The 25,540-nt window shown below is 41.2% G+C and overlaps 1 protein-coding gene across 3 annotated transcripts; it reads right to left on the bottom strand.

Moving 5' to 3' along the window:
• Window positions 1-157: 157 nt before the first annotated feature.
• WIPI2 (WD repeat domain, phosphoinositide interacting 2) lies at window positions 158-23,886 on the bottom strand. 3 transcript variants are annotated; one of them, XM_075767081.1, is made up of 12 exons: window positions 23,643-23,886; window positions 14,297-14,379; window positions 9,454-9,623; window positions 8,108-8,204; window positions 7,412-7,509; window positions 6,845-6,937; window positions 6,005-6,075; window positions 4,969-5,076; window positions 4,034-4,198; window positions 2,929-3,036; window positions 1,650-1,747; window positions 158-856 (listed from the first exon to the last, which is right to left on the bottom strand). In XM_075767081.1, the coding sequence occupies exons 1-12, from the start codon at window positions 23,714-23,716 to the stop codon at window positions 744-746; spliced, it is 1,278 nt and encodes a 425-aa protein (XP_075623196.1). In that variant the 5' UTR covers window positions 23,717-23,886; the 3' UTR covers window positions 158-743. The 3 variants fall into 3 exon arrangements, with proteins under 3 accessions (XP_075623196.1, XP_075623195.1, XP_075623197.1); XM_075767080.1 differs by having other exon boundaries at window positions 1,617-1,747; XM_075767082.1 differs by lacking the exon at window positions 23,643-23,886 and adding an exon at window positions 21,988-22,146 and having other exon boundaries at window positions 1,617-1,747.
• Window positions 23,887-25,540: the final 1,654 nt, after the last annotated feature.

Genomic DNA, 25,540 nt, shown 5'->3' on the forward strand with positions numbered 1-25,540 from the left:
TACAAACAAGTCTCTAGCAATTCCTTCTTCATTCTAGCTTTCTTCCTGCAGCAATTTCTTTTCTTCCCTGTAAAGGCACTTTCTATATTCTATATCCTTATGAAGGGAAACACTTCCAGTTTTCCATCCCAACAAACAGAACAGTCCCACAAATACACAACATTCAGAAGGAATTTTAATTAACAAAATGGTCCAGGAAAGGGGAGGGAGAACCCAAAAAAACAGGCCATTGCATTTGAAAGGTTGCATGTCAGTCACTAGGTATGCCTGCAAGCCCATGCACAGGAAACCATTTGGACCTTTGTCAGTGCAGAACTAGTCTCAGCTTCCAGAACCACTTCTCTACTCCTTCCTTATATAAGCTAAATATTATATACATATATAAAAAAAATACAAACTTGAGTTTGTTATAAAGTGGCTTCTCTCTCTCCCCCTCCTATGCTCGCTTGGCACATGAACGCATGCAAAGCTAGTAGGCTCTGAGGGCTGCACGAACAGCAGGTTTTGGCAACAAAAAAATAAACACAGCTAAAATAGATAAGCAAGATTAAAAGCCACTGAATTGAAAACCATATATTTTTCCAATTGTATAGAATTAGAACTACAGCTACGACTTAAAACTGTAAGAGTCTGTCATCCTCTCTCCCAACTCATGTCAAAGTTCATAGCAGCATAACACGAGGTTCCTCAAGAAACATCAAGCCAGTGTTCTCTGCTTCAGGAGTGAGTTCACAGGTCAAAGTTTAGTCTGTCCGAAGGATCATGGGGGGATGCTCACTGTCTTCATCCAATCTAAGAGAGCTGGTTTCATCTTCCAGGCAAGCTCCACCCACAGCACCCAGGTCATCCGTATAGGCTATAGAGAAAGGAACAAGCAGTTGGGGGATCAACAGCACAAACTAAGGTTGGAACCAAAGTGAGCGATTAGAGCCCAAGTACCAGACATTAGTTGCAACAGTTTCATTGCCATGAGCAGTTTGTGATCAAAATTCAACTACTCCATGTGTGCACAAGATGTACTGGTGCTGTGGGCAGGCTGATGTTTTTCTTAGTCTGCACCCACTATTGATGCTATACGTGCAGATGGTCCTTCCTCTGCGCTGACCTGAGTGCCATACAAAGATGGTAAAAGCTCCACTTAGAGAGCTGCAGCATTAACCAAGTTCTCATCCTCTCAATTTAACCGAGCAGCAAATGAGGCTAAAAGGTCACTGTTCCCATGAAGGAACGATAGGAGCATTTATCAACCTTGTTAGGAAAAAAAAAAAAGTAGGCTGTAATTCAGATGCTTTGCATGAGGTGTGGGTACAGAACTCCTGTATGAAATAATTGTGTTAGGGCATCTCAAGAACCATTTGGCATGTACTGCAACTATCAGTACAGTAATCAACCACAATTCGAGACAAAGTTCTACCCAGAAAGTAGCAAAGATGACTGATCCATCTTTAGGAAGCTACTGTACATCACAAGCGCTCTTCTCCTACTGCTCACCAGCGTTCCACATCACCCCCGCAGTTATGAAAAGCTCAGTGTTGAAGTAGACGAGCTCACGCAGCCATCTAGAAAGAAGCAATACGCAGAGGTGCTCTCTGCCCCATTCCCAGCCTTCTCCTTACCATGCCTTGTGGGTGAGGAAGGCACATATGTACCTTTAGTCACAGCAGCACTGTATGTCTGCGCTACCAACGGCCGGTCATGGGATGCAGACTCTAGAATTTCGTTGGCTGGCTCCATACTGCCATCGAGCCTGGCAAGCAGAGAGAGGTTACCTGGAGAGGTGATCTACCCGAGCATAACGTAGCTTTAGTTGATAGCTACAGAAGAATATCTCATTAGACATGCAAGAATAATACACGCAACAGGAGGAATTTGGTCCCTTCATTCTAGAGGACTGTCACGAAGACATCTGACAACACTTGGTATTTAACACGGAAGACACTCAGTGACATGCTTGCCTCTGACATGGCATCAGAATCTAGATCCTAGTTGCTGATGCTATGAAAAAAAGACTCAAGAGTGCAGGATTAAAAAACCAATAACCATTCCAATCAGTAATATTACAGATTGTCTCTTGAGCTGTGTCCACAACAGAAGCAGTTGCTTCATACACATATACTAGAAAACCCTCTAGTGAAGGTATTAGAGCATTTCAGAGATTAAGAACTTGATAAAAACTTCCCTCTGAGACTTCACTTGATCTACAAGTGAAACTAGAGATCATATCTTAAAGTGTTCAGAAAAAGGTATGATTTTTGACCAGTATTATAGACTGACCAAAGCTGCAGACCTGAATTATCCTTGTGAGTTACTTGCTTTAATTCTATGATTGATCACGTAAGTAATCTGACTATATTAACCTAGCTTTTCCTGCCAAGTCTTATTAAAAAAGAGTAACAACGCCTTGTTGTATTTTCCTTAAGCTTTCTACAGTGCTGGGACAGAATGTTAGTTGGCTGGCCTATATGCAAGGAAATTTAATAAGGACACCGGTAGAGAGAGAATACAGAAGATTTCGTAGGCCAGATTCCTCTCTGTGGGAAGTCAGAGTAACATCTCTTTCTCATCTCTGTAACCGCTTCATTTATTGATGAAGAGGATGGTGTCAGACGTTTCAAGTTCTTGTTTAAGTAACTCAATTCAAACTGCCAAGTAAGAAGAAACAAGATCATACAGCTAACAGCGATTGATCCTTCACTGCAATCGGACAGTATTAAGTTTCTGCTGGTAAAGCAGTGCTTAGCGTAGCAGATACTAGGAAGGTAGGCACAGGGGAATTCTGAAGTTACTCATTCATGTCAGAGGTCTGGAAAAAGATTAAAGAAATGAGCTGTTCTAAGTGAGACTTTTGCAGAACAGAACTAAGTTTAAGAACAAACTGGATTTTGTGAAAAAAGAGAATACAACAGTCCTCAGCTAACGTGGACTTACTTGTGCTGCTTCATTAGTGTACACTCTCCTCCTTCTTGGGGGTCTAGGTTGTACATGTAGAGATACCCATCAGCAGCTCCCACCAACAAACGAGGGATCTTCTGGATTCTAGAAAGGTTTAGGGCAGAGCAACAGATTAATAAGAACTTAAGGTTCATATCAGCACACTCTCCTCCCCTCTCATGGTTTTAAGCCATTATTTTCCACACTCTTGCTTCTAGACAGGGAACACTGTTAACAGTCAAGAGCACCTGGGAAGGAACTGTGTGTAAAAAAAGTAAGGTGTTAACGACATTTTAGGGCTAATGGGATACCACAGGAATCAAGCAACTTATATATAACCTAGTAGAAGAGATTCAGAAATTACCATCCTGTTATCAAGCTTTGTGCAACTCCAGAGACAAATATTCTAACGGGAAGTATGTGCTTATTTCAGAAATGTTACAAGGCTTAATTATTGCTTAAAGGTTGTTTTGAGATCAGAGGAGCGAGAGTACAGACATGCAGTCAGTTTAGCATAAAAACTGTAAAACCCCCGCAAAATAAGTTTACTACCACTCGGCTTATTGCTTTGGTAGCTGTGCCAAGTGGGACCTGCCTTTGGTGGAGACAGAATAAAGATTAGAGTTAGTCCTCAAAATTAGCTTTAATGAATGCTATGCTGTTTCAGAGACAAGAATAATGTGAACTTGGTTTCAAAGACTTCTTTAATGGTTAGTCTGGATTGCCTAATTTTGCAATTCACTAACACAACATACACTATCACTCCCCCTGGCACTAATGGAAGCAAATGCCATAAGCTCCTGGGTCTGTTCTCAACATTCTTCTTTCAAAATTAAAAGACATCTTTAAACAACACTTAGAAGTCATCTATTCTCATCCAAATATTATGCCTTTCCCTCCTCCCCTCACAGGACTGTAAGGTGTTATAGCTCTGACATGTTGCTCAAACTGGAAGAGGCTTTGAAATGCTTACAGGTGATCACTGCTCTGTGTGCTACCCACTCTGCTGGAGATGAGGTTATGTGCTGCAGTGTCAGCCTCTCCAGAGCCCAACATGGCAACCCAGCAGGGTGGTGAAGGCAGGCTCCATTTCTCTACTCACGTGGCAAGCGCGCAGATGTTTTTGTGCCCACAGAACGGCAGGCGGACCGTAGCAAAGGCTCTACCCTGGTTGAACATTTCTGTTACTTGAGAGGGCAGATAGCTTGTTGAGGCCATCAGCACTTTTCCAAAGTAACCTGTCCAGGTTGTAGGCTCTTCCTGAGGTCTGCAAGTCAGAAGAAAAGAGTGACCGACTTTGCCTTCTTCACATTAGAGAGAAAAGCGCATAAGCACTTTGAAAAATCTTTCTATTTTTAAAGATATTAAGCAGCTATTTGCTTCTCTTCAGAAATAACTAACAAACACCTTTGAGAACCCTAATGCGCTTCACTTATGCTATAGGGCACAACGTGTCCTACAATACTCTCAGCCTGTTACTTAAGCATGTTTGATTGTAAACTGATACTTCTGCTTATAAAACTGCATTTCATAAGGTTCGTTATACAAGAGCAAGATCTACTGGGAAGTACTACACGTCAAGATTTATTTCACTTGTTTATCATTAAGCAAATAGTTGTTTCCAGCAACACCCACAGAAATGTAAGAAAGACTGTCCTCTCAAATCATAAATAGGAACATTTTATAGTCTGGTGCCTTTTAAAGCCCTGTAGGCAGCTGGAAGATGTTGCTAAGATAGCTCGTTTCATATGGACGTCAGAAGAGGTGAAACACATATGTAACTGAAAACATTGAGCTGCTCCACATTCCTCTGCCAAGGATTGCCAATTTCTCTTCGGCAGAAATACCTTTTCTATTCACTGAGAGAACAGTACATAGCTCAGCTGCAGTTGCTGATTCATAAATGACTTCTTATGCCCTTTCCTTTACGGAAGCATTCAAAAGAAGTCTGTCCACACTTTGGAGAACTCATCCTGTTGAGTATAATCGATTTTAAAGCCTTTTCCTTGAAAAATCTAAGGCATCTCTGAAACCTACTTTTCTTTCACAGTCTCAAGTTTGAAGATATGCACTGTCTCTGTGTTACTGGATGCAGACAGAAACATGCCATCCATGCTGAAAGCCAACGAACAGATGCTCACACACCTAGGGGAAAAAAAAAAAGGAAAAACAATGAAGCGTTATTTTTGACATTCTAGTACTGTATCAATTGGTATAAGAAGAAAGCTAGTGTTAACCAACTCAAGGGAATAGATTTAAATGAAACTATTACTTCTCTATTTGGTAGGTAGGAGTCTTTCTGCACATTCACCACTAAGGAGCTCCATAATGTTCACGCAAGCTGTACTGTCAGAGCTGGGAGGAACTGTGGCTGCATGGTAGACTCACCTGCTGCTCTTCTCCTGTCAGCGACTGCAGGTGACTCACAATTGCAAAGTATTTGGCTTAATTAATAGTTAAGCAGATTTCTCAGTCACCACTGCTTTGCAAGTAAGAAAAAAGAACATCGCCATAGTAAGCATTCTGAGTTCTGATACCTTCTTAAAGCACTTCAGGAGCAAGATCCCCATTAACGATGTTCAACTCTGTTACTAATTGACCCCTGTATCTTGTATACATCAATCTGAACTCATTCTTACTTCTGTATAAAGTACAGTAGAGCTACAGAGTGACAACTACTAGCACAAGTCATAGTAACATTTTACAACGGCTATCAATGATCATGGCACTAGCTGGATTTAGAAGAGAGCAAGAATATTAGATGTACTGCCGCCAACTGCCATAAGAATACGATATATCTTACAAAAGGTGACCCACTTTAAACAAGTTCCCTCACCAATAAATTTTTAAAAGGCAAGAGGGAGTACAATTCTGACAGGATTGATTTGTAGAATAGTCAAGTCCAAAGGAGTGAAATCGGAAGACATTCAAGCTGAAACTGTTATAAAGCACACTGGCAGGGATGAATGAAGCTGAAAATAGGCAAAAATCACGATGCCAGCTCAATTGCAGAACAGACTGGAGATCCACCGTAAGGAACGAACTTCAGATAATTAGCCTAGTTGAACTTTACCTCTTCACTCCCCTTCGGAATTCAAAGAGTTTCTGTCCCTCTGGAATGGAAAACACTCTTATTACTGTCCCCTGTAAAGAAAAAAAAAAATCATTTCAAGTTCGTTCAGTGTGTATTAGCTCAAGTGAGCAGAGTACAACTACAAGCAGAAAACCATTTTGCTGTTAACTTATTGCCATTGTTGCACAGCACATACCAGCATGAAGTATTTATGGACCTTGTTGGTAGGATGCATTTGAAGAGTAGAGAAACAAGAGGCAGGAGCTACTAATGTAGAAAACAAGCTATGCATCAAGAACAGCCCTTCTTATCATATTTGATCATGAAGATGACCACACTAGACAAGGACCACAAGTACAGTCACCTGGATGTCTTTGCACCTTTATCAGATGGAATCAGTTACACCTTTCTATTCTGAGCTTATTACTCAAAGAGCAGAGGCTTCAGACTTCCTGATTTATACAATTTAGATGGACAATTTGTCATCACGTGCCAAAGACTGGCAAGACACTTCGACGCTTCTCTCTATTCTGACTTTAGCTGTCTTGTTTTCATTAGGAAGACAGCATCAAAACAAGACAACTAATTTCTAACAAGTATCCTGCACTAAAGGGAGAAACAGTTAGAGGATTGCCCTGATTGCAGCCAGATTAAAATGTGTTTGTTTAAATAGCCTTATTATCCAACATTTCACAGCATTGAAATTGTGTCAGATATCATTAACCATTATAACTGTAAGCCTTCTTTTTTGGCACTTGTGCACGCTTAAACTTACTTAAAATGCTTAGTAACAAATTTCATTTTTATCACTGTCGGCAAGTCAATAAAAAGCCACCTTACCTTTTCTGATGCAGTGGCAAGTTTTGTACCACTTGCATCAAATGCCAAAGCAGCCAAGGGACTATCATGAGCTGGGATCATATTAGCAGCTCTCTGCAGGAGTGAATCAATAAAATAAAACCTTAGTACAGTCCAGGTTAAAAGCTACACGTTTGCAGCTAAAGACTGCATATTTAAGAGCATTCAAGGCAAATATGGGTCTGTGTTAATGGGCAACAGCTTCAATATTTGTTTCAGTAACTGCTAAGTAGAAGTACATAACATTATCACTGAAGCATGTGCATAAAGAGTATAAACAGTAGAAAGATACTTCAAATGCAATTCAAACAGAAATTACTTTACTTTGCTCCACCCACTTGCCCAACTCTAGTCATCAAATCAATATTAAACATCTGTTTTGTTTTTTTTTTTTCTTTTAGACATTCTGTGAAGCCCAGCTATAAGAGATACTGCAAACTAATGTGGAGGAACCTAACTGAGCATCTAGTAATTCCTCTCTGAGGAAGTTCAGTCATTACCAAAACCTGCATCTTTAGAAGTGGAAACAGCATTCACACAGATCCTTACCAGATTGATGGTGTCAAAGACTTGTACTTCTCCAATAGTTGCACTTCCTGGGTAGGCCAGGTAGCAGTTATCATTGTTTATTGATAAAGCACACAACCCTAGAAAGGATGCAGAAACAGAATTAGAAAGAGGCAAATTCCAAGACTTACGTAGCAAAACTTTCTGATTCTATGTTTGACTATTACAAAGATAACTCAAGTTATCCTCACAAGGTATCAACAGAAACAGAACAAGAATGAGTGATCTCAGAGTCAACCTGCAACATATTAAACTATTTAACATAAGTTAAAGTTTAATATAAAGTAGAAAAGGAAGAATACCAATAGAGCTACTATAACTGATCAAGCAGAATTTCCCATGTCTGCCATGACTCCTGAACTGTTAACCTGACAAAGCCTTTAACTGTACCAAGTGCTGGCAAAGTCCACTTTGTATCTCTACTGCTTCTTTCTAACATTTCAACACATCCACTCTAGGAGACTAAAAAACTGGGAAGATGCAGTTTAAGGCAGAGTCTGCTATTTGTTCTCAAAATCCTCACCCGGATCAAATGGGTAGGCTTTAAGACAACACTGAAGTATTTTTACTTTTATTTGAAAGTGAAATTAAGAATGCTATAGTTCCCTGAAGGAAACATCATACGTTGACACAGAACGCACTTTTCAGAATTATGCTAGCTTCTAACAACATACTTACCTGCAGGATTGGGAGGTGTCTCCCTGATTGTATGTAGTACCTTCATGTCTCGTATGTTGTGTATATAAAGAGACTCCTCCAGACATACTATCAGCCTCTAGACATGGGAAAGAGGATGAAATGCTGATATCAAACTGGAGTTTAAATTAATATATCAATCCTACAAAAATTGTATCCAAAATGCAGTAGATACCTTTCAATAGAGAAAAGATTGTACCCACCTGATGGGCAGAAATAAGAGTCTGATAGAAGATACACAAGATACACTTCTTGAAAGGCTTCAACCGCGCAATACTATGCTCAGTCACTTGAACTGACCAGTGCACTTGACTTCTCTCAACCACGCTAGCACAAATTGATTTAAATGAAAATGATTTACATTATAGTTTAAGTCAGCAAGCCAGAAGCCTTAATTTAAAGCTATTTAATTCTTATTCTGTACCTACCCTTATGTATTTCCCCCGCCTCAAGAGGCCAATTCACATGTGGAAATAATTTTCTGCTTTGGCTAAACAGAAAAACATGTAAGACTTTTTAACCATTTACAGAGCCAATTACTTACTCCTAATCTTTTGTGAGGGGCTTTTTTTTTTTTAAACTAAGTTCTTCAACATCTCATTACACTTTCATAGACTACATCTGGATGACTAACAAGATGTTACTCATTTAATGCTACCTCACTGTGCCAGAAATCAAAATTTGCCACTGTTTCTCTTACAATTTTAAACAGGAATCTCATCCTCCCACACCCGATATTGGGAGTGGGGATGGACACTAAGAAGATTTTCTCCTTCAGATGCCATTCTCTCTACTTTGAATGAACTGAAGACAGAGAGATCTGTATTTGCAGAACAGCCTATTAATGACTTAGTAATACAGCAAACTGTGGTTGCAGGTACTTCCAGTTCAGTGATTTTTTTTTTTTTTGATTTCGAAAGAATTCAGGAAACTGGATTAAAAAACCATAAAAAGTGAATAGATAATAACTTTCAGTTTAGGCCTCTACAGAAACTGACAGTTTCACATACTTTCATATTTAGGATCACAGGATGATTCACACTGGAAGGGACCTCAGGAGGTCTCTAGTCCAACTTCCTGCTCATAGCATGCCCATCTTACTCAGGGCGTTTTCCTAAATAAATAAGTAAATAAACATAGAACCAAAAATACTTAACCAAATCAGAGTACTGAGATGCCATACAGAAGCTACAGTTGGAAAAGTACAAGTTAATTTCAAAATAGCAATTCTGTCACTAACGGAAGAGACATCAATCAGCAGAGGAAGTGCCAGAAATAAGATCCACAACCCCTTCCCATATTTTCACCTAGTCAAAATTACTACTCACCTGTCTATTGAGTTTGACAGCCAAGATGGTGTTGGAGTAACTGTAGTTGCAAATCTCTGTCCCCTTCTTAAAGTGACAAACTTTCAGCTTGCGTGGAGCTTTAAGGCTAACTATGGCCACCAGACTACTGGAGAACAGTCTCTCCACAATGCACACGTCTTCTGTGTCAGCTGAGGAATCACAATAACAAGGGAAAAATACAGAGGGATATTTCAGGGAAGAAGAATGGTGCACATCAACAGGAAATACTGTCTAAGAAAATACAGTCTAACACCACAAACATTCTGCCACAACAGCTCAGAGTCGAGGTGGGATACAAGACAGGTTTTTAAAGCAGAGAATCTACACAGTAAATGCTGATTTACAAAGATTTCCCACCCCCCAGGTGTAAACTTGCATGACCCTTCATAACAGAGCATCTACTCCCCCATGCCCAAGATCCAACAGAAAAAAAAAATGCCAAAGATACAAAAAATAGCAAATTATCGAATTCCAGAATTTTATAATATTCTCTTATCTTTGCAGAAATCTAGGAAGGCAAAGGTTTTTTAGCATTTTGGGTGGGGTTTTTTTGTGTGTGTTCTGTGGGTTTTTTAAAGCTATACTATGCACAGAAGTGTTCTCAATGACCAAAACCCCTGCAGTTTCTGCACACCTCTCCATGAAGAAAGAACGGTTATTGTACTCAAAGAAACTGCTAAACTTGTTTGTTATAAGACTGCTTCAGCCACTGATCAGTGTTTTTCTGACACATACTATCTTTTACCTGACAGTCCCTAAAAACAATTTGTACAGGAGTCAAAGCCCAGCATGTATGCATAGCCATCAGACAGCATTACTTCTGTCACGTGCTCTGCTATGGAAGTACTAGAGGCAAAGGAGGAACACAAGTCACCATTCAAAATGTGGGGAAGACAGCAAGAAGGAGGAGAGTCCAGGATCTCTGGCAAAGAAGCACTTTCAGAGCATTTGATTATAGTACAGCACTGGACCAAGCTGGTAGGAGTTTAAGTCCCACCACCAGTTACCCTGGCATTTGTGCTTCTCCCTACTATCCCCTGAAGTCCCCTCCAAAAGCCCCAGAGACAAGGGGGACGTAGTTTTCACAGCAGGAGAAAGCTGGAGAGTTTTCCCACTCTTGGCAGCTCTCTCTCAGCTACTGGCTACATTTGCTGTTCCGTTACGGAACTGAATCAAGACAAGTGACTTGAGCCTTTGGCCTTCATCCATCAGAACAACCAAACTTTTCAGAAGTCAGTATCTGGATTAGCTCAACGCTTAACATGTTCCAAACCATAAAACTGCCAGTAAAAAAAAAAAAAAAAAAAAAAAGAAAAAAGCAGCTTATTTCTGAAGGCTTCTGTTTTGGCCAAGAGAAACATTAAATAATTGGCACTGTTCTCATCACCAATGACAGAAATTCCCTGAAAAAAGGTCTGTCCAACATTCTCAGCATATGACAATGTCATCACTGTGTGACATGTCTGCTTTGAAAGTGCTTTTTCTGGGCAGCTATTTCAAGAAAAAGAAGAGAAAATATTTAATGCTCTACATTCTTTTGAGAGAGAGCATGCACAAGAAATAGCCTCCTTATGGAACAGGAGCAGGTTTATACTAAGCATTTTCATTATTCTATGCAACATAATTGACTTTTATCTAAATCTCATATTTAATATGGTACTCTTCCAGAGAAGACAAAACAGCTCACAGAAGCTTTGAAAATTCAATTTCCTCACTTTTGCAGCAGCGATAATGCATTTTAGCAATGACTTTGTTTTCCAAGGAATTGTTCTCCATTTTCCTGATGCCACACACAACACATGAAAAAAATACAAAAATCTGCTTCAATAAAATTATGCATAGACTTTCAAATGCAGAGGTCCATGTTCCTTGAGTAAGACTAGTAACGAAAGATTCTCAAATATTTTACAGTGGATGGAAAGCTGATAGCCTCTAAGTCTGAAGTCCTTCGTAATGACAGCATCCTTTTACACAAGACAGAAGACCAGCACACAGAAATCCAAAAAACCACAGTGACTGCTCTCTGCTCCTGGACAAGCACAGCTTCTTTCCTCATTCAGGGGCAACTGTGTTAAGACACAGCTTCTGGGATTTGTTACTCTCCCAGGCAAGCAGGAGAACTGGTATTTCAGAAGAGGAACAGCAGCAGAGATTCAGATGGAAGAAGTGCTGTCCTATGCTGCACTGATGGGAAATATAGGCAGCAGGGAAGGCACACAGAAGAGCGCTGTCAAGAGCTAAGCCGTCACAGACAGAAGAAAAAACTTTCAACAAAGAAAACACTTAAAAATTCTTCAGTCTCACTGTAAAAAGACTTACTATAATACAGATAGTTACCTTTAGAGAAAAGCTTTTAATTAAATTCACTTGAAACATACAGGATGCACCTCTGTTCCTTTGTCTTCCCCTAACAGGAAGAAGTGATAAAATCTCTTCACAGCTGCCAACTCACATATGCTTCCTAACTAGTAACCATTTGGGTAGAGTACTGGGCTGTACTGCACACCCTACATCCAGCTTACCTGAATTAATCATATGTTTAGAAGCACTAGTTAAGTCCTATAGCACTACTGTTAATCAGGTTTTTTTTTTTCTATTTGTATTTTCTCCTTTACACAAGTGAGGATGACCAGAAGCTCAGATTCAAAATATAGTAAGAACAAAAAGAACTGCAAAATGATTTAAGTATCAGCAGCGAGGGGAGAACAAGCAAATACATAACAAGATTACAGTTTCATAAACACAAGTGTGTAGCATCACAGACAAGAGCTGGTTAGAACCAGCTAGATTATGATCAGCTGTGCTTTTATTCCATTTTTAGTCCAAGAACATGAAGCATATTATAAGCACTCATTAAGCCTTAAAGCACTCTCCAATCTAATACTGATTTTTACAGGGGGATCAAGTGAACAGGGAGTTAGGCGATTGGTACAGAGCCACCATGGAAGTCAGTGATGAGAGCAAAGAAACTTCCCATTCTTCTCAGTCATCCTCTCAAACACAAGAAAGCTGGGGCATATTCTGTAGTTTAGTTTACACACCTACGCAAGAACTGGCAGATCAATCTTGCAGAAGAGAGGGAGGGGTCCTTAAAAGTGCTCACTCAAAAGAACACAAAGTCTTTAGACTCACTGAAACTAAACTGGGAGGCAGCAGGCACATGTCCAGGAGGCCTCAAGATACCTCTTCCTTGCAGAAAGAAGGTACCCAATACGTAGGAAGCCCTCCACCCCTGTATCAAGTTTTAAACTGGCATGGTGTGCAAGCCCAAGACTGAAAATTATTTAACTGCATACAAAAAAATAAAGATTTCAAGTATTTAAATCTGCTGCAGACATTGCATGCCCTATAAGCCGAGGTCAAGACAGGCTGGTTTACACAAGTTAAACCATCGAATTTTCTACTAAGTGTTACCTCACATTCCCTGCTCTGCATTTACAGACTTAGCACTCATGAAAGAAAACTTACAATATCAAAGAGGTTAAGCCAATACAGGCATCCCACAACAGTTTGTAGACAACACCTAGAACAGTTCATAGACAAGACTGGAATCAGCAGGTCTAAATTCTAATCCCAGCTGCTTTATCAATTTATTGCAGGATTTTGAGCAAGGCATTTTATCCAATCTGTACTTTTTCTTTCAAAGACTACCTAGAAGCATCAGTCCTGCAAAGTTCAGTTCAGTGTCTCTGAATATGTTTATTCAGTGTCTTGTGTAACAGGAATCATCTTCTCCAAGTCTCTTGGGGTGATACCAGGCCAGATACTGTAAGTGCCTAACATACTACAGAGGTCAGGTACCTAAACCCAACGGCATAAAATGGAATTCAACCCACCGATTAACCAGTACAACCAGACCATGACTCAAACAGGCAGATGTAGCTGCAACAGAATTTAACCTGACCACAGGTGCCTAATTTAAACCTCACAATTACTCCTCTCCATTGACTGTATACAGAATCAGGCTGTCACCACAGGTAATAGTGATCTGAATCACACACCATTTTCAAACTTAAGATGCCACAGGGTCAGGTCACTTAGGGAATGGAGTCTGAAGACAACTCTGTTGTGAAGTATGATACACCAGGATCCTACTATAAATGCTGACATCATAACTACTGGTACCATCTGTTCACATGGAGTTTATAAGAAAGCAAGGATATTCACGCATAGCATTCATAGTTTACTTATTAGCACCTTGAAAAAGGGAAGTCCATGAACTGCTGGCAAAACAGGGGATACAATTTCTCCTTTAAGCCTTCCTCCATTTCATCTCATATCCAATTCAATTGCAATCAGAATTGAGAAGTTATGGGAATATAGATTATTCACCCTTTTGGATAAGTAAACTTGCAACTATCATGTTAAAAAGTATTTTTCTAAACAGCAAGTATTAGAATTAAAGAAAAAGATAATCAAGACTGGTTTGGGTTTTTTATTTGATAATGGTGTATTAGTGGTTGCCTGCCCCACTAGCCAAAGACCCAAAAGACACTCTCTAACAAATTCTTCCCACCTCTCCCCACAACATCCAGCTGCTGCATAACCTGGCTATTGGACCTAAAATTAGAGAAGCAAAGAGTTCTTCTCGTAACTATTACCAAATTTCACAACATATCAGCTAAATTTAAATATTGGCCACTGATATATAGTTTTACCCTGCCAGCAATCAATTGTTTTGTATTTGTGCGATATTTCATCATACACTTAAGGTTCCTCTTATGTCAATTTCAAACCACCTGTGAAAAAAATGAAACATGTCTTATCCCTCCCAAATTATGCCAACTGAGGGGATAAAAAAGAAAAAAAAGAAGATACTCACTGCATTCATAGATCTGCTCTAATTTGTCCACAGAAGAAAGAGAGAAGAATTTGTAGCCTGATTTACTGCCAACAGCAAGGGATCTGAAAAAGAAACAAGCCAGTCAGGAACATAAACCAAATCAGCTGTGAATTACTCTCAGACTCAGATTCTTACCCTATTCTAAAACTCCAGTTGGGTTAGCTCAAGAAAAGCTATGAAAAGCCACAATAGACACAGGTAGCTTCGTCAACTCTGAAAAGGCCAAATAGCTTCAGAATTACCCCAGGTATGGAATCCTGATTCACATTTAATGCAATGAGAGTTCACAGCTTAATGTAAGCGTACTGCCCAATTCATAGTGGCGATTTCTCCACACAAACTAAAAGCTTTAGTGTGGGGCAAAGATGATGACTTCAATAATGTAATGCAAACCAATTACATCATTGCCTCATTGTTAGAGGTGACCTCCAAGACCTTTTAAACTGGGATCGTCTGGGGATTTTTTGCTCTTTATACTGTAACCTTCCCAAACCACCCCAAAAGAGCTTACATAAAAAAAAAAAAAAAGGAATTAAAAGGCTGCCAACTCTAATTTTCTCTGGTTTTATTTGATGATATCCTAGCATCTCCAAAGAACATTCTTAGGTCTCAGTCTTACAAATACTCGTGCTGAATCTTTGATCAGAGGCGCCCGCTTAAAAATGCTAGTCACTGATGTTAAACAGATTTTAACAATAGTAGAACACTAAAACACTGACTACAAACCCGTCTTTCCTCCATTACTCAATTTTCACACTTAGCTCACAGACCATTTAATTGCTTTTCCAGTCAGAGTCAAAGACAGGTCTTAAATTTTAAGCTAGAAAAACCTTTAGGCTTGTCTTGCAGGTCTTTACGCATCAAGGCAGCAGACAATGGCACATTCTTATTTTCCCCTCCCCATGCAGGGGATGATTTTATGCCACAGAAAAAGAAAATTAACAGTCAATACAGTTGTGCAGAAGCATTTTAGTATGCTTATAGTTCACATATTTCTTACTGCCAGGACACATGGAGAAAAACTAATTAAATTCCAATAAAATGTATTCTGATATGCCAAATTGTGGCGAGTCATTCAATACAAGGCTCAAAGGCAACCCTGCCAGTCAGCCTGCCAAAATGCCCTTCTGAACTCAGCAACGTGATTCTCTATAATTCAGATGCACTAATAATCAGTTCTGCATTTAGAATACAATACAGATTCCTAGATTTCTTGCTCTTTCTGTATTTTCCTCTCATGGTTCCAGCGTGAGCCCTTTTTAAACTTCAAGGTACCCTAAAGGTTAAAATTAACAATTCCTCAAATGGTCTACCCTCTGAAATTAAGAGCCCAAGCTAGAAAATCAACTTCTGTATGAGGGTATGACTTTCTCTTCTACAGAAAAATACAACTGGCACAGTCTGGTTAAGGAATTCTATTTGAAAATGTTTAAACATTCAAATTAAAATATGCATCGTCCAGGCAAGAGAAGTAAGCCTCCCTAGATTCAATAACCAAGATATTAAAACCAGCATATTAGGCTTAGAGACAGAGAAGCAGCTATAAAACAAAATTTTGTTGCTGCTCCTCTAAGTCACCTTAGAAATACTGAATTTAATTTTACTTCAGACAAAATCGGTATGTTCAGCAGACTGTATCTGATTTGTCACCAAAGATGCTACAGTGTTTTTCCTCAACTACTTTTGTACAACTCAATGAAAATCCAAATTCTGTGAAAAAAATATGAAACTAATTTGGAAAAAAAAGAGTAATGAGTTGGCTTTTCTTAAATTATCTACTGCTTCCCTCAAAAGAAAGTTTAACAAAGAATGACATTGAAACTGTCACTACACAAAGGTAAACAAGCACTCAAGTGAGTTAAAAGTAAATGGTCACAAGAATCCTTGCAATATAAACGATCTACGAAAGACACAGGATGATTTTCTCACGGAGAATTCCACATAGCAGCTGAGTGTATTACTAGGCAGAATTGATCCCTTTATTGTACTTACAGCTTTAAATGCAGAATATCGCTGTATCACTGAAACCAGTAAGCAAGACCATTTTTCTTGTCCTACCGACCACCTAGATCTCATTTAAACAAGCTTTATTCAAAAACAGTGGCAAAAGTGAGGTGTACAAATGATAAAAATCATTAGATGTCAAAATGAAGAGGCACAGAACAGACCTTTCCATCCATGGCAACTGCTTTTTGTTATTTCTTTCAAAGATCATGGTGATGAAGTCACAAATCATTTGTTTAGATAGGACAGTACAAGCAGTATAATTAAACCCATTTCAGTATACAAGCATAAATACAAAACAACCCATTTTTCTAGAACAGCATTCCTGGTTTGGAAAGGTTTGGGTTTGTTTTGGGTTTTGTTTGTTTGTTTTTCTTTAATGTACTCTCAAACTACTTCTTATGAAACTATTGGAAAAAGGCTTTTTATATGTAATAAGAGAACTCACTAGGCTGAGTTATACCAGCATAATCATAATGATTTAAATCCCCCATCTTCCCCCGCACCGATGCTACACTTAAGCCCTTAAGACACCTGATAGCTATCTAAATGAACAAATCCCACAAAAGAAGTATCTCACCAAAATTACCTCACCTCTGAAAAAATGTGCAACCATATGGGGAAGAAATATGATCAATAAGCCATTCAGCTATTGCTCAAATACACAGTGGCCAACAAGAAGATACTGTAGTTTATCAGAAGCTCCTTTTACAATGCGGGTGTTATGCTTTATTATCACCAATTTGCAGAAGCTGATGAGAGACTGAAATTGAAAATAAAATCAATATCCAAAAAAATTGCCTTTTTTCTTCTAACATTATGCTACACATAGGTATTTTTTAGCTCTATTATGTGTAGTCTCTATTACATACCTTAGACTGTAGACTTTGGGCTATTTCATCATCAAGGTTGTCTACTCAGTACAAAATTACCAATATAGCCATTATTTATGAAACTGTGTTTACCCACTTTTTTCAAAGATAATACTGTACTCTGATCCAAGACTACATAAATCTTGAGAGTATTTTCAAGAGTGGCTGTCATAAATAATTAAAACTAAACTCATCAAGTGAACAGTGTTACGAGATATTTCACACACTTGTTCCAAGATGCTGACATTCACCTAGACTGGGAAATCAGCTGGTTCAATCTCTCTGGCTCTTTAGAAACAAGTTTTTTCAGATGGGTTAGAATCGTACCAGTTTTCTTTTGCTTCTTTAATATACATACAGAAGGCAGAAAACCAGTTTTTCCCTTTCTGTATCATAGAGGACCTTAAGGAAATATTCTACATTAATCAGAAAGATCCTATTAAGGGCAGCGCTCTCAGATTAAAATCAATTGCAGCTGTTGTATAAACAGGACTCCAGAAGTCATTACTATTTTAAATAACTGGTTAATTAAACCTACTTTCATTATGATACAGTTGTCTTATACTAATGCTCTACTTCACTTCAAAACCAATGTAAATTTCCAAAACCAAAATGTTTTGTGAACTAAGGCTTATAATGAAGAGGGAGAAAATAATAATAATAAAAGAAAAAAAAAAAATCAATGAAATGACATAAGAAAAGAACTACTAAGGAAATTTACTTTGCTTTATTTCCCCCTCCCAAATGTCTGCTGAAACCAAAGTCATAACATCTTACAGACATGTCTTAATAGAAAGGTCAAGAATGTAATTATTTTGGACAAGAGCTAGATGCAGAAAGTCATACGTTCAACAGATGTCCGCAACGCTCTGACAACCCACAGGAGGTTTTCCCATTGTTCTTACATTAAAAGAAAGCCAACACAAAGTTAACTCTGCTACAGCAAGAGGAGACCACACTTGCTCATCACTTAACAGGCAGCAATAGGCTGGGACAACAGAACATTCATAATCCAAGTAAACATCCCTACTCTCAGGCCAAATCCCCATCCAAATTGTCACATGCTGAGGAACAGTCCCTCTGGTCCAGATTTATCATGCAAGCCCACCCCAGCTGCTATCTCCACTGCAACAACAGCAAGTAACATGACATATGACTGCTTCTCTCAGCTATCTTCCCTGAGCATGAGAGCTACGAGATTGCTCTTTCCTTCCTCCTCCTCCCCCCGCTTTTTTTTTTTTTTTGGTTTTGTTTTAGCTTTAAAGCCTCCTTGGAATAAAGGGCTCTCCTGTCCTCAGCGATCATGGGTGAATGACACCTGAACCTAGGAGAAACAAAGGCAGAGGAGTGAATGCTCAGCACCTAACGTTTGCTCCTCTCACCACAAGCAGTTTACTACAGAGATCCAAACGTGACATGGTAAGGGAACTAGAATACAGCTTCTGCAACGTGAAGCATGCTATACAACTTGAGAGCTATAAGCATTTACTCAGAACATAGAATGAAACTGATTTATTTGGGGAATAAAGGGCAGAATTAAATCAGAAAGAACAGATATATGGACTGATACCTGTCACATGTCACTCCATACATAAACGAAAGCAGAGATTAAAGATGACTTTGCAAGTAAGGCATACACAAGTGTTTTCATTAGAAGTCCAAATGCAAGGTTTCCTCTTGTCCTTTCATCAGGAATCTGTTTTCAAAACTACAGCGACTGTTTTGTTTCCACGTAATTACTTATTTTTAAAAGGGCAACTAAAACTTCTCTACAGTCTGCCAGCTTGCATTATTTCACAAGCAGGTTCTTAGGTTTTTAGGGGGTTTTTGTAAATTGAATCTGACCACAATATACGTTAATTTTTAAGTTCTTCCAAAGGCATTTCTTTGGGAATATTTGTGTAACAATTTGAAGACTGAAAGTTTTACTTATTTTATAGATACATATAAGCTTTGAGATCTTGGAAGTTATTCTTTGCTTAAAAATTTACAAACTTTATTACATTAGGCATTTCTCTTATGAGTTTGTGAGGCCAGTTTAATATTTCATACGATATCTGTGCTCAGTTTTAGTAGTTCTCCCAGAAGTAATACAAACAGCATTCAGGTTTAAGCAGTACTTCTTACTGAATTATCTATCATTAAAGATTTCCAACTGCTAAAACATACCTAGCACCATGTTTTGCTAGGATACCTGAATTCTGATCGGTTACTTTCATCTGCAGGCTGGAGCTTCTGCCTCTCAATCAGAGAATGCCAGTCACGCTGAGTTGTGCAATGATTGATTCACTGGAGAAAAGGGCTAGGTCCAAAACAAGCACACTAACATCTTCTGAAAATGACCTTCTCCGTGCTTTTACTTAATGAAAACATATTATATCAAAGAGAAGCCACAAACCAACTGCTTCTGCTGCATTATAGGTGGAGCGTTTTCAGGCAAAGTTCCAGTCCCGGCTAACAATTCACAACTCTCATGTAAATAAAGCTTAGGGCAATATGGAATAAAGAGGCAAGACAACACTTGCAATAACGTAGATATTATTCCAAGAGACAATGTCACTACATACACCATCCATGAATGAACATTTAAAAAAAGGAAGTTAAGTCTGGGAAAAACAAACAACTAAAAGCAAGATGGAGGATATTGCAACCAATGTTGCTGTTGCTTTTCCCAGTTATGTGGACAACATTCTTCTAACTACCAGCAATCCAATTTCCCAAGACTAAAAGCCACCACGAAGCTCATCTCCTTCCTACAGGAGACAATAATTAATTACTGACCTTTCATAAAGCCTAGGAAAAGTTAGCTTGATACCTATTTTTACCAGCAACAAGTATCATCTTTTCCTAATACAAAGCAATTGGCTCTGCTGTCCAGGTAAGCAAGACACATCTGAGCATGAGTGGAACTGGCACGTTGTTAAGTTGAAGGTAAAAGCTTTAAATGTAATAACAACAATGCACCCATGTCATTTATTCTCCGGTTTTGTCTGTCAGCGATTTTTCTAATTACTGAAGCACACCTTAAAACATGTGAGCTCTACTGACTGGAAGACATAAACAAAGCTTGTCTTTCATATACTGGCTGAAAGAATATGCATTTGTTTACCTTGCCTGTCTGGAGAAGGACTCCAGTTACTTGTAATATAAGTTGAAAATAAGTAAGCTTTCTGAGGCCCAGCATGGGAAAGTGTAATTCATGCCTAGTATGTTCTTTTCAGTTCTTCTCACTTGGTAGACCGTGATCTGCTAGATACATAGCATAGTATACTAATAAACCCTGAGAGCTGACTTCTTGTTTCTCTATTCAAACAAGAAACTAAGAGAGATCATGGCTGGGGGGGGGGGGGGAAGAAAAAAAAAAAAAAATCACATAAACTTCAGTTTAAAGAACTTACACAACCACTAAATTCTACTCTGTTCAAGAACTAGAATGCAACTTGGTTATTTGGGTCACTTATCACATCAGACAAGTGTTTTAGTGAAAAGCTGCTTGCAAAGACATCTGCAAGACTTGTTTCATACTCACTACTTTTCTTAGAGAGATTTCTTCAAGACACTATTAGACAGAAGACATGTTTATTCCACATCATCCAACCATCTCATTTGTCTCAAAGTAAGTGACCTTTCAAATTATTCTCATATCTTTGAGACAAAAATATGAACAGGAGCCTTTTTATATTTATGTAGCTTCTATAATGAATATCTGAAAATGCAAACATATTCCAAAAAGCTATATGAAAGACCTAATATCCCAAGACTTTGAATTGCAAAGATATATGGGCCAGGTCTGGATCACAAAAAGATACATCACCAAAATTCTCATCGACAAATCTCAAGGTGTCTTACATATATAAATAATATTAAAAAAAAATTAATCTACCTGCATAATGGACATTAGAATGCGGAATACTCAAGAAAAAGTCAGCTATAGCACAGAAATTAAAGAAAATTTGGATATTTACAAAAATGAAGTGGGAAAAGTAGTGAAGTAACATACATAGTTGAGAGAGAAATAATTAGCCAGTTGTCCCTTTTTTCCCCATAAACTGAAAGTTAAAAAGTAATCACGCTTTACTCTTCCTTGAAGAAAGATTTCAAGGTGTACAAGCCAAAGATCTAGATAAGCTTATATTACATTTGCTTTCTTTTTACATCTGTCTTGGGTTTATTCTCAAGTCAAGCCTGCAGCTCTCTTGTTAAAGAGAGGTTTGTTTGGGTTTTTTTGTCACAACTCAGTGATCTTTAAATATATACGGCTTTCCACAAAGCTAAGGTGCAACTGAAAATAGGCAGTTGCTTTAAGGAGAAATAGCAAAGCTTTTAGATCACCACACTGGACAGCACTGTTTAACGTCAAAAACTTAGATAATGAACTTTATAAACTGCAAAAGAAAGGGGACAGATTTCCTAGTTATTATGACTTGTTTTATCTAGTAATAGGTAAAAAATTGATGGTATCTGAGAAGAACATAGTCATGTTTTATACACACAATGGCAGAGCGAGCTCTATATAGTACTTGACAAAAAAAAGACATGAAAGGTAGTTGCAAAAGTCTTTGGCTCAAATCAACATACACATAATGATTTACTTATAAATACATAGTAGACTATTGCTTCCCCCCCATCATTTTTCATAAGTTATTTTCTATTAAAGTCTCTTGTCTCAAGTCTATCCGGCTCCACTTGTTCATCTCTTTACCCTCAACAAAACCTACAAAAGCAAAGAGTATTTCCTTCTGCAACGTGACCCTTCTCCTCAGTCTTGGCAGTCACCATACACAATCTTCTCGCCTTTGCAATTCCCATATGCCACAGTACATGCTCAAGACAGCCAAAGATCTCTCTTGTGAGGACAAGATATTGTTGCTTGCAAAACGAACAAGTTGTTAAAAGAAAAAACCACCACCACACACGTGGATTATGCTCTGTGATGCCAATCTGAGATCATTTCCTCTTACTCACTTCCTAAAACAAAACTCCTCCTTTCTCAAGTACAAGTTCTTTCGGTTATTGCCCCCCAGTTTCACCTCTTAGTTATTTAAGACAGTCGAATCCTTCTTTAAAGGATCTTTAGTGCTCCAATGCCAACTATTAGGAATGTCTTAAATTGAAAAATATTGTTATTTAATACCCCATACAAAAACTAATATGCCCTAGTTAATCTAAACATGCTGCCATAGTTAAATAATTTGCAAGATGTGGAACGTGAACTATCTGACCTTTTCTAGAACTGAAACACAAATAAGTGCGATTTCAAGGACTACAAGAGAAAGGCCTCTTTTTCAAAACCAAAACAAGCATTAGCTCATGAAAATACCTTTAAGCCTAAGGCATACTGCTTCAACACAGAGAGCAGGTTAAAATAAAAAAGCTGTATGAAAATATAACTATTACAAGCTTTCAGAGGAAATCTTTGCACCTTCTGGAAGGCTTGGATCTTCACGTTATTGTAGTCTCTGGCTGGACATCATCAAGAAGCAAAACCAGCCCTCCCCACCCTGCCCAAAGCAGCAGCGAGCAATGTCTCGCAAGTACAAGAATGTAAAGCCCAGAACCTGGGGGAGGGAGAAGGCAATACGCTGCAACCACAGCTCAAGCAGCCCATTAGGCCTCTGCTGGGGTCCAGCTTTTGGGTCCCCAGTACAAGACAGACATGGAGCTGTTGAAGTGAGTCCAGAGAAGGCCACAAAGATGATCAGGGGGCTGGAGCACCTCTGCTATGAGGACAAACTGAGAGAGTTGGGGTTGTTCAGCCTGCAGAAGAGAAGACTCCAGGGAGACCTTACAGCACCTTCCAGTCCCTAAAGGGGCTACAGGAAAGCTGGAGAGGAACTGGTTACAAGGGCATGGAGTGACAGGACAAGGGGAAAAAGGCCTTAAGCTGAAGGAGGGGAGATTTAGATCAGATATTAGGAAAAAAAATTCTTCACTGTGAGGGTGGTGAGGCACTGGAACAGGTTGCCCAGAGAAGCTGTGGATGCCCCATCCCTGGAAGTGTTCAAGACCAGGTTGGATGGGGCTTTGGGCAACCTGGTCTAGTGGAGGGTGTCCCTGCCCATGGCAGGCGGTTGGAACTAGGTGATCTTTAAGGTCCCTTCCAACCCAAACCAGCCTGTCACTACGCTACACGTCCCTACAAGGGTGGCCTCGCACCCTGCAGCTCCACGCACAAACCGCAGGGGAGGGGGGGGGGCGTTCCCATCGCCGCAGGGATGAGGGGGACGCCGGCCCCGCTCTGTGGCAGCGAGGGCAGAGGCACAACAGGGCTCCCTGCCACGGCAAGTGGTGACACCAGGCCGGGGCGGGCGGACGGAACCCCACCACGGCTCCCCCAACGGCCAAGCCTCCTTAGGGTCCGGGCACAGCCCCCTCAGGCGCCCCCTCCCCGCGGCCAGGCGCCCCCGGTCAGGCCGAGCTCCCCCTCAGGCCGGGCGCCGCCCCCTTACGTGTTGTCCTGGTTGAAGTTGGCGAAGAGCAGATGGCCGCTGCCGGCATCGCCGCTCTGACTGGCCAAGTTCATGGCGGGACGGCCCTCGCCACCCCCGTCCGGCGGGGGGGAACGCCTCCAGCGGGCAGCACACCTCAGCCCCGGCGGCCCCGGCCCCCGCCGCACACCCGCGGCCTCCTCATCCCCGCCGGCCCCTTGTTTACGCTGCGGGCGGCGGAGCGGCCCCGCGCCTGCGCTGCCCCGCCCCCGCCGCCCGCCCTCCTCCCGGCCACCGTACTGCAACTGCGCCTGCGCCTACCCTGCGGGGAGGGGGGGGGAGAGCGGGAGGAGTCGCGCACGCGCCCCGGCGGTGGCGCCGAACTTGGTTGCGAGAAAGGGGACGGCAGCGGCGTTCTAAAGCTAAGCAGGGCCCGCGGGGGTCGGCGGCTGGATGGGAGACTCACAGTCCAGGCGGCGGTCCCCAAGTCAGACGCGTCCCCGCTGTCCCCAGCCTTGGCCGCGACGGCCACGTCCCTGTCACGGTCCCCACGGACCCCACGGCGTCACGGTGCCCGCCCGCCAGCGCCTCTGCAGTTCTGCTCCGTACCACCGGAGGTCCCCAAGGCTCAGCAATGGGACAGCGGAGGACACCGGGTTCTGCTCCTGGGCACGGCCCGTTGTGAGGAGCTCGCAGCTGCGTGCGATGGCCTTGTAGTGGCCAGGGGTGCATCGGCTTTTGGGGCTCCCCAGCTCGCAGGACAGCCAGGCGTGGGCAGGAGACAATTTCAGAGCAAGGGGAGTCACTCGTGGCCAGATCCAGGGTGCATCTTGTGGGGAGATAAAATAAACCGCAGGGGAAAAAAAGGCAACTGAACTGGGAATGGCTGGGAACCGGATCGAAATCAAGGGCTTGGTCCTGAAAGGAGTTAATTGCAGGGAAATGAGCCGCGCTGGGGAGTGCAGGGTATTGGGGTTCATGCCTCTGGGGCCGGCTCATCCAGGAGGATTCATGAATGATGCACATGCCGCTGTGGGGAGCGATGGAGCCATCTCCTTCACCGGCCCAGTGGCCCCCCAATGTGTAAGGGACCCCCTGGGCTCCCCCCCATTTAACTACCCTCCAGCTGCTGGCGAGGAGACTCCTCCAAATGGCTTAAACCCAAGCGGCCCTGTCCCGGCACCCCACTGCCCCGTGTCCACCCTGCCACAGCCACCCCCCAGCCAGTCCTGCCCCCCACGCTGCCCCCCACGCTGCCCCCCACGCTCGCCTCTGCCTCCATGACGGCTGCTGCCCTATCTGTGCACCCTGTAACTCCTTCTGCGCATACAAAGTTTCTTCTCCGTTGGGAAGGTTTTTCCTGTTAAGAGACGGCAGATTTTAATCTCAAATCGTCTCTTTTCTTACCTACTGGCTCCAGCAGCTCAATGTGCGTGGGGAAACGTGATTACAGCATGTGCTGCCAGGAGAGCCCAACGCCACCGCCATAGCACCCAAAGGTGGGGGTATTCGCACCCTTCACAGCCAGGATCCCGCTGGGGCCTGTCATGGGGGGGCGGGGGACAACGCACAGAGGTGTCTCCAGCTATGGGACTCCTGCATGGTTTGGGACTTTGCATATTTTGGGGAGGAAGCAGCCCTGGGCTTCATGACCGATTCCTCCTCTAAAGGAAAACTGCAAGACACCCCTGCCCCCATCCCTATTTTGGTGCCATTACAAACGTGCCACTACATTTAGGGTACCCCTGAATCTTGGAAACTCTCCTTAACGTCATTAGCAATTACTCAGATCTTTGCAAGAAGGTGAGGAGAGCGCTGGGAATGGGGGAGGAAAGAAAAGCAAGGCGGTCTCGTAGGTAGCCGATATGCGAGGGGAGCTGCCACGTGGGGATGGGATGTGTCCCAGTGGGGTACAGGTG

Source organism: Balearica regulorum, chromosome 15, assembly GCF_011004875.1.
Source record: "Balearica regulorum gibbericeps isolate bBalReg1 chromosome 15, bBalReg1.pri, whole genome shotgun sequence".
NCBI classification, from domain to species: Eukaryota; Metazoa; Chordata; class Aves; order Gruiformes; family Gruidae; genus Balearica; species Balearica regulorum.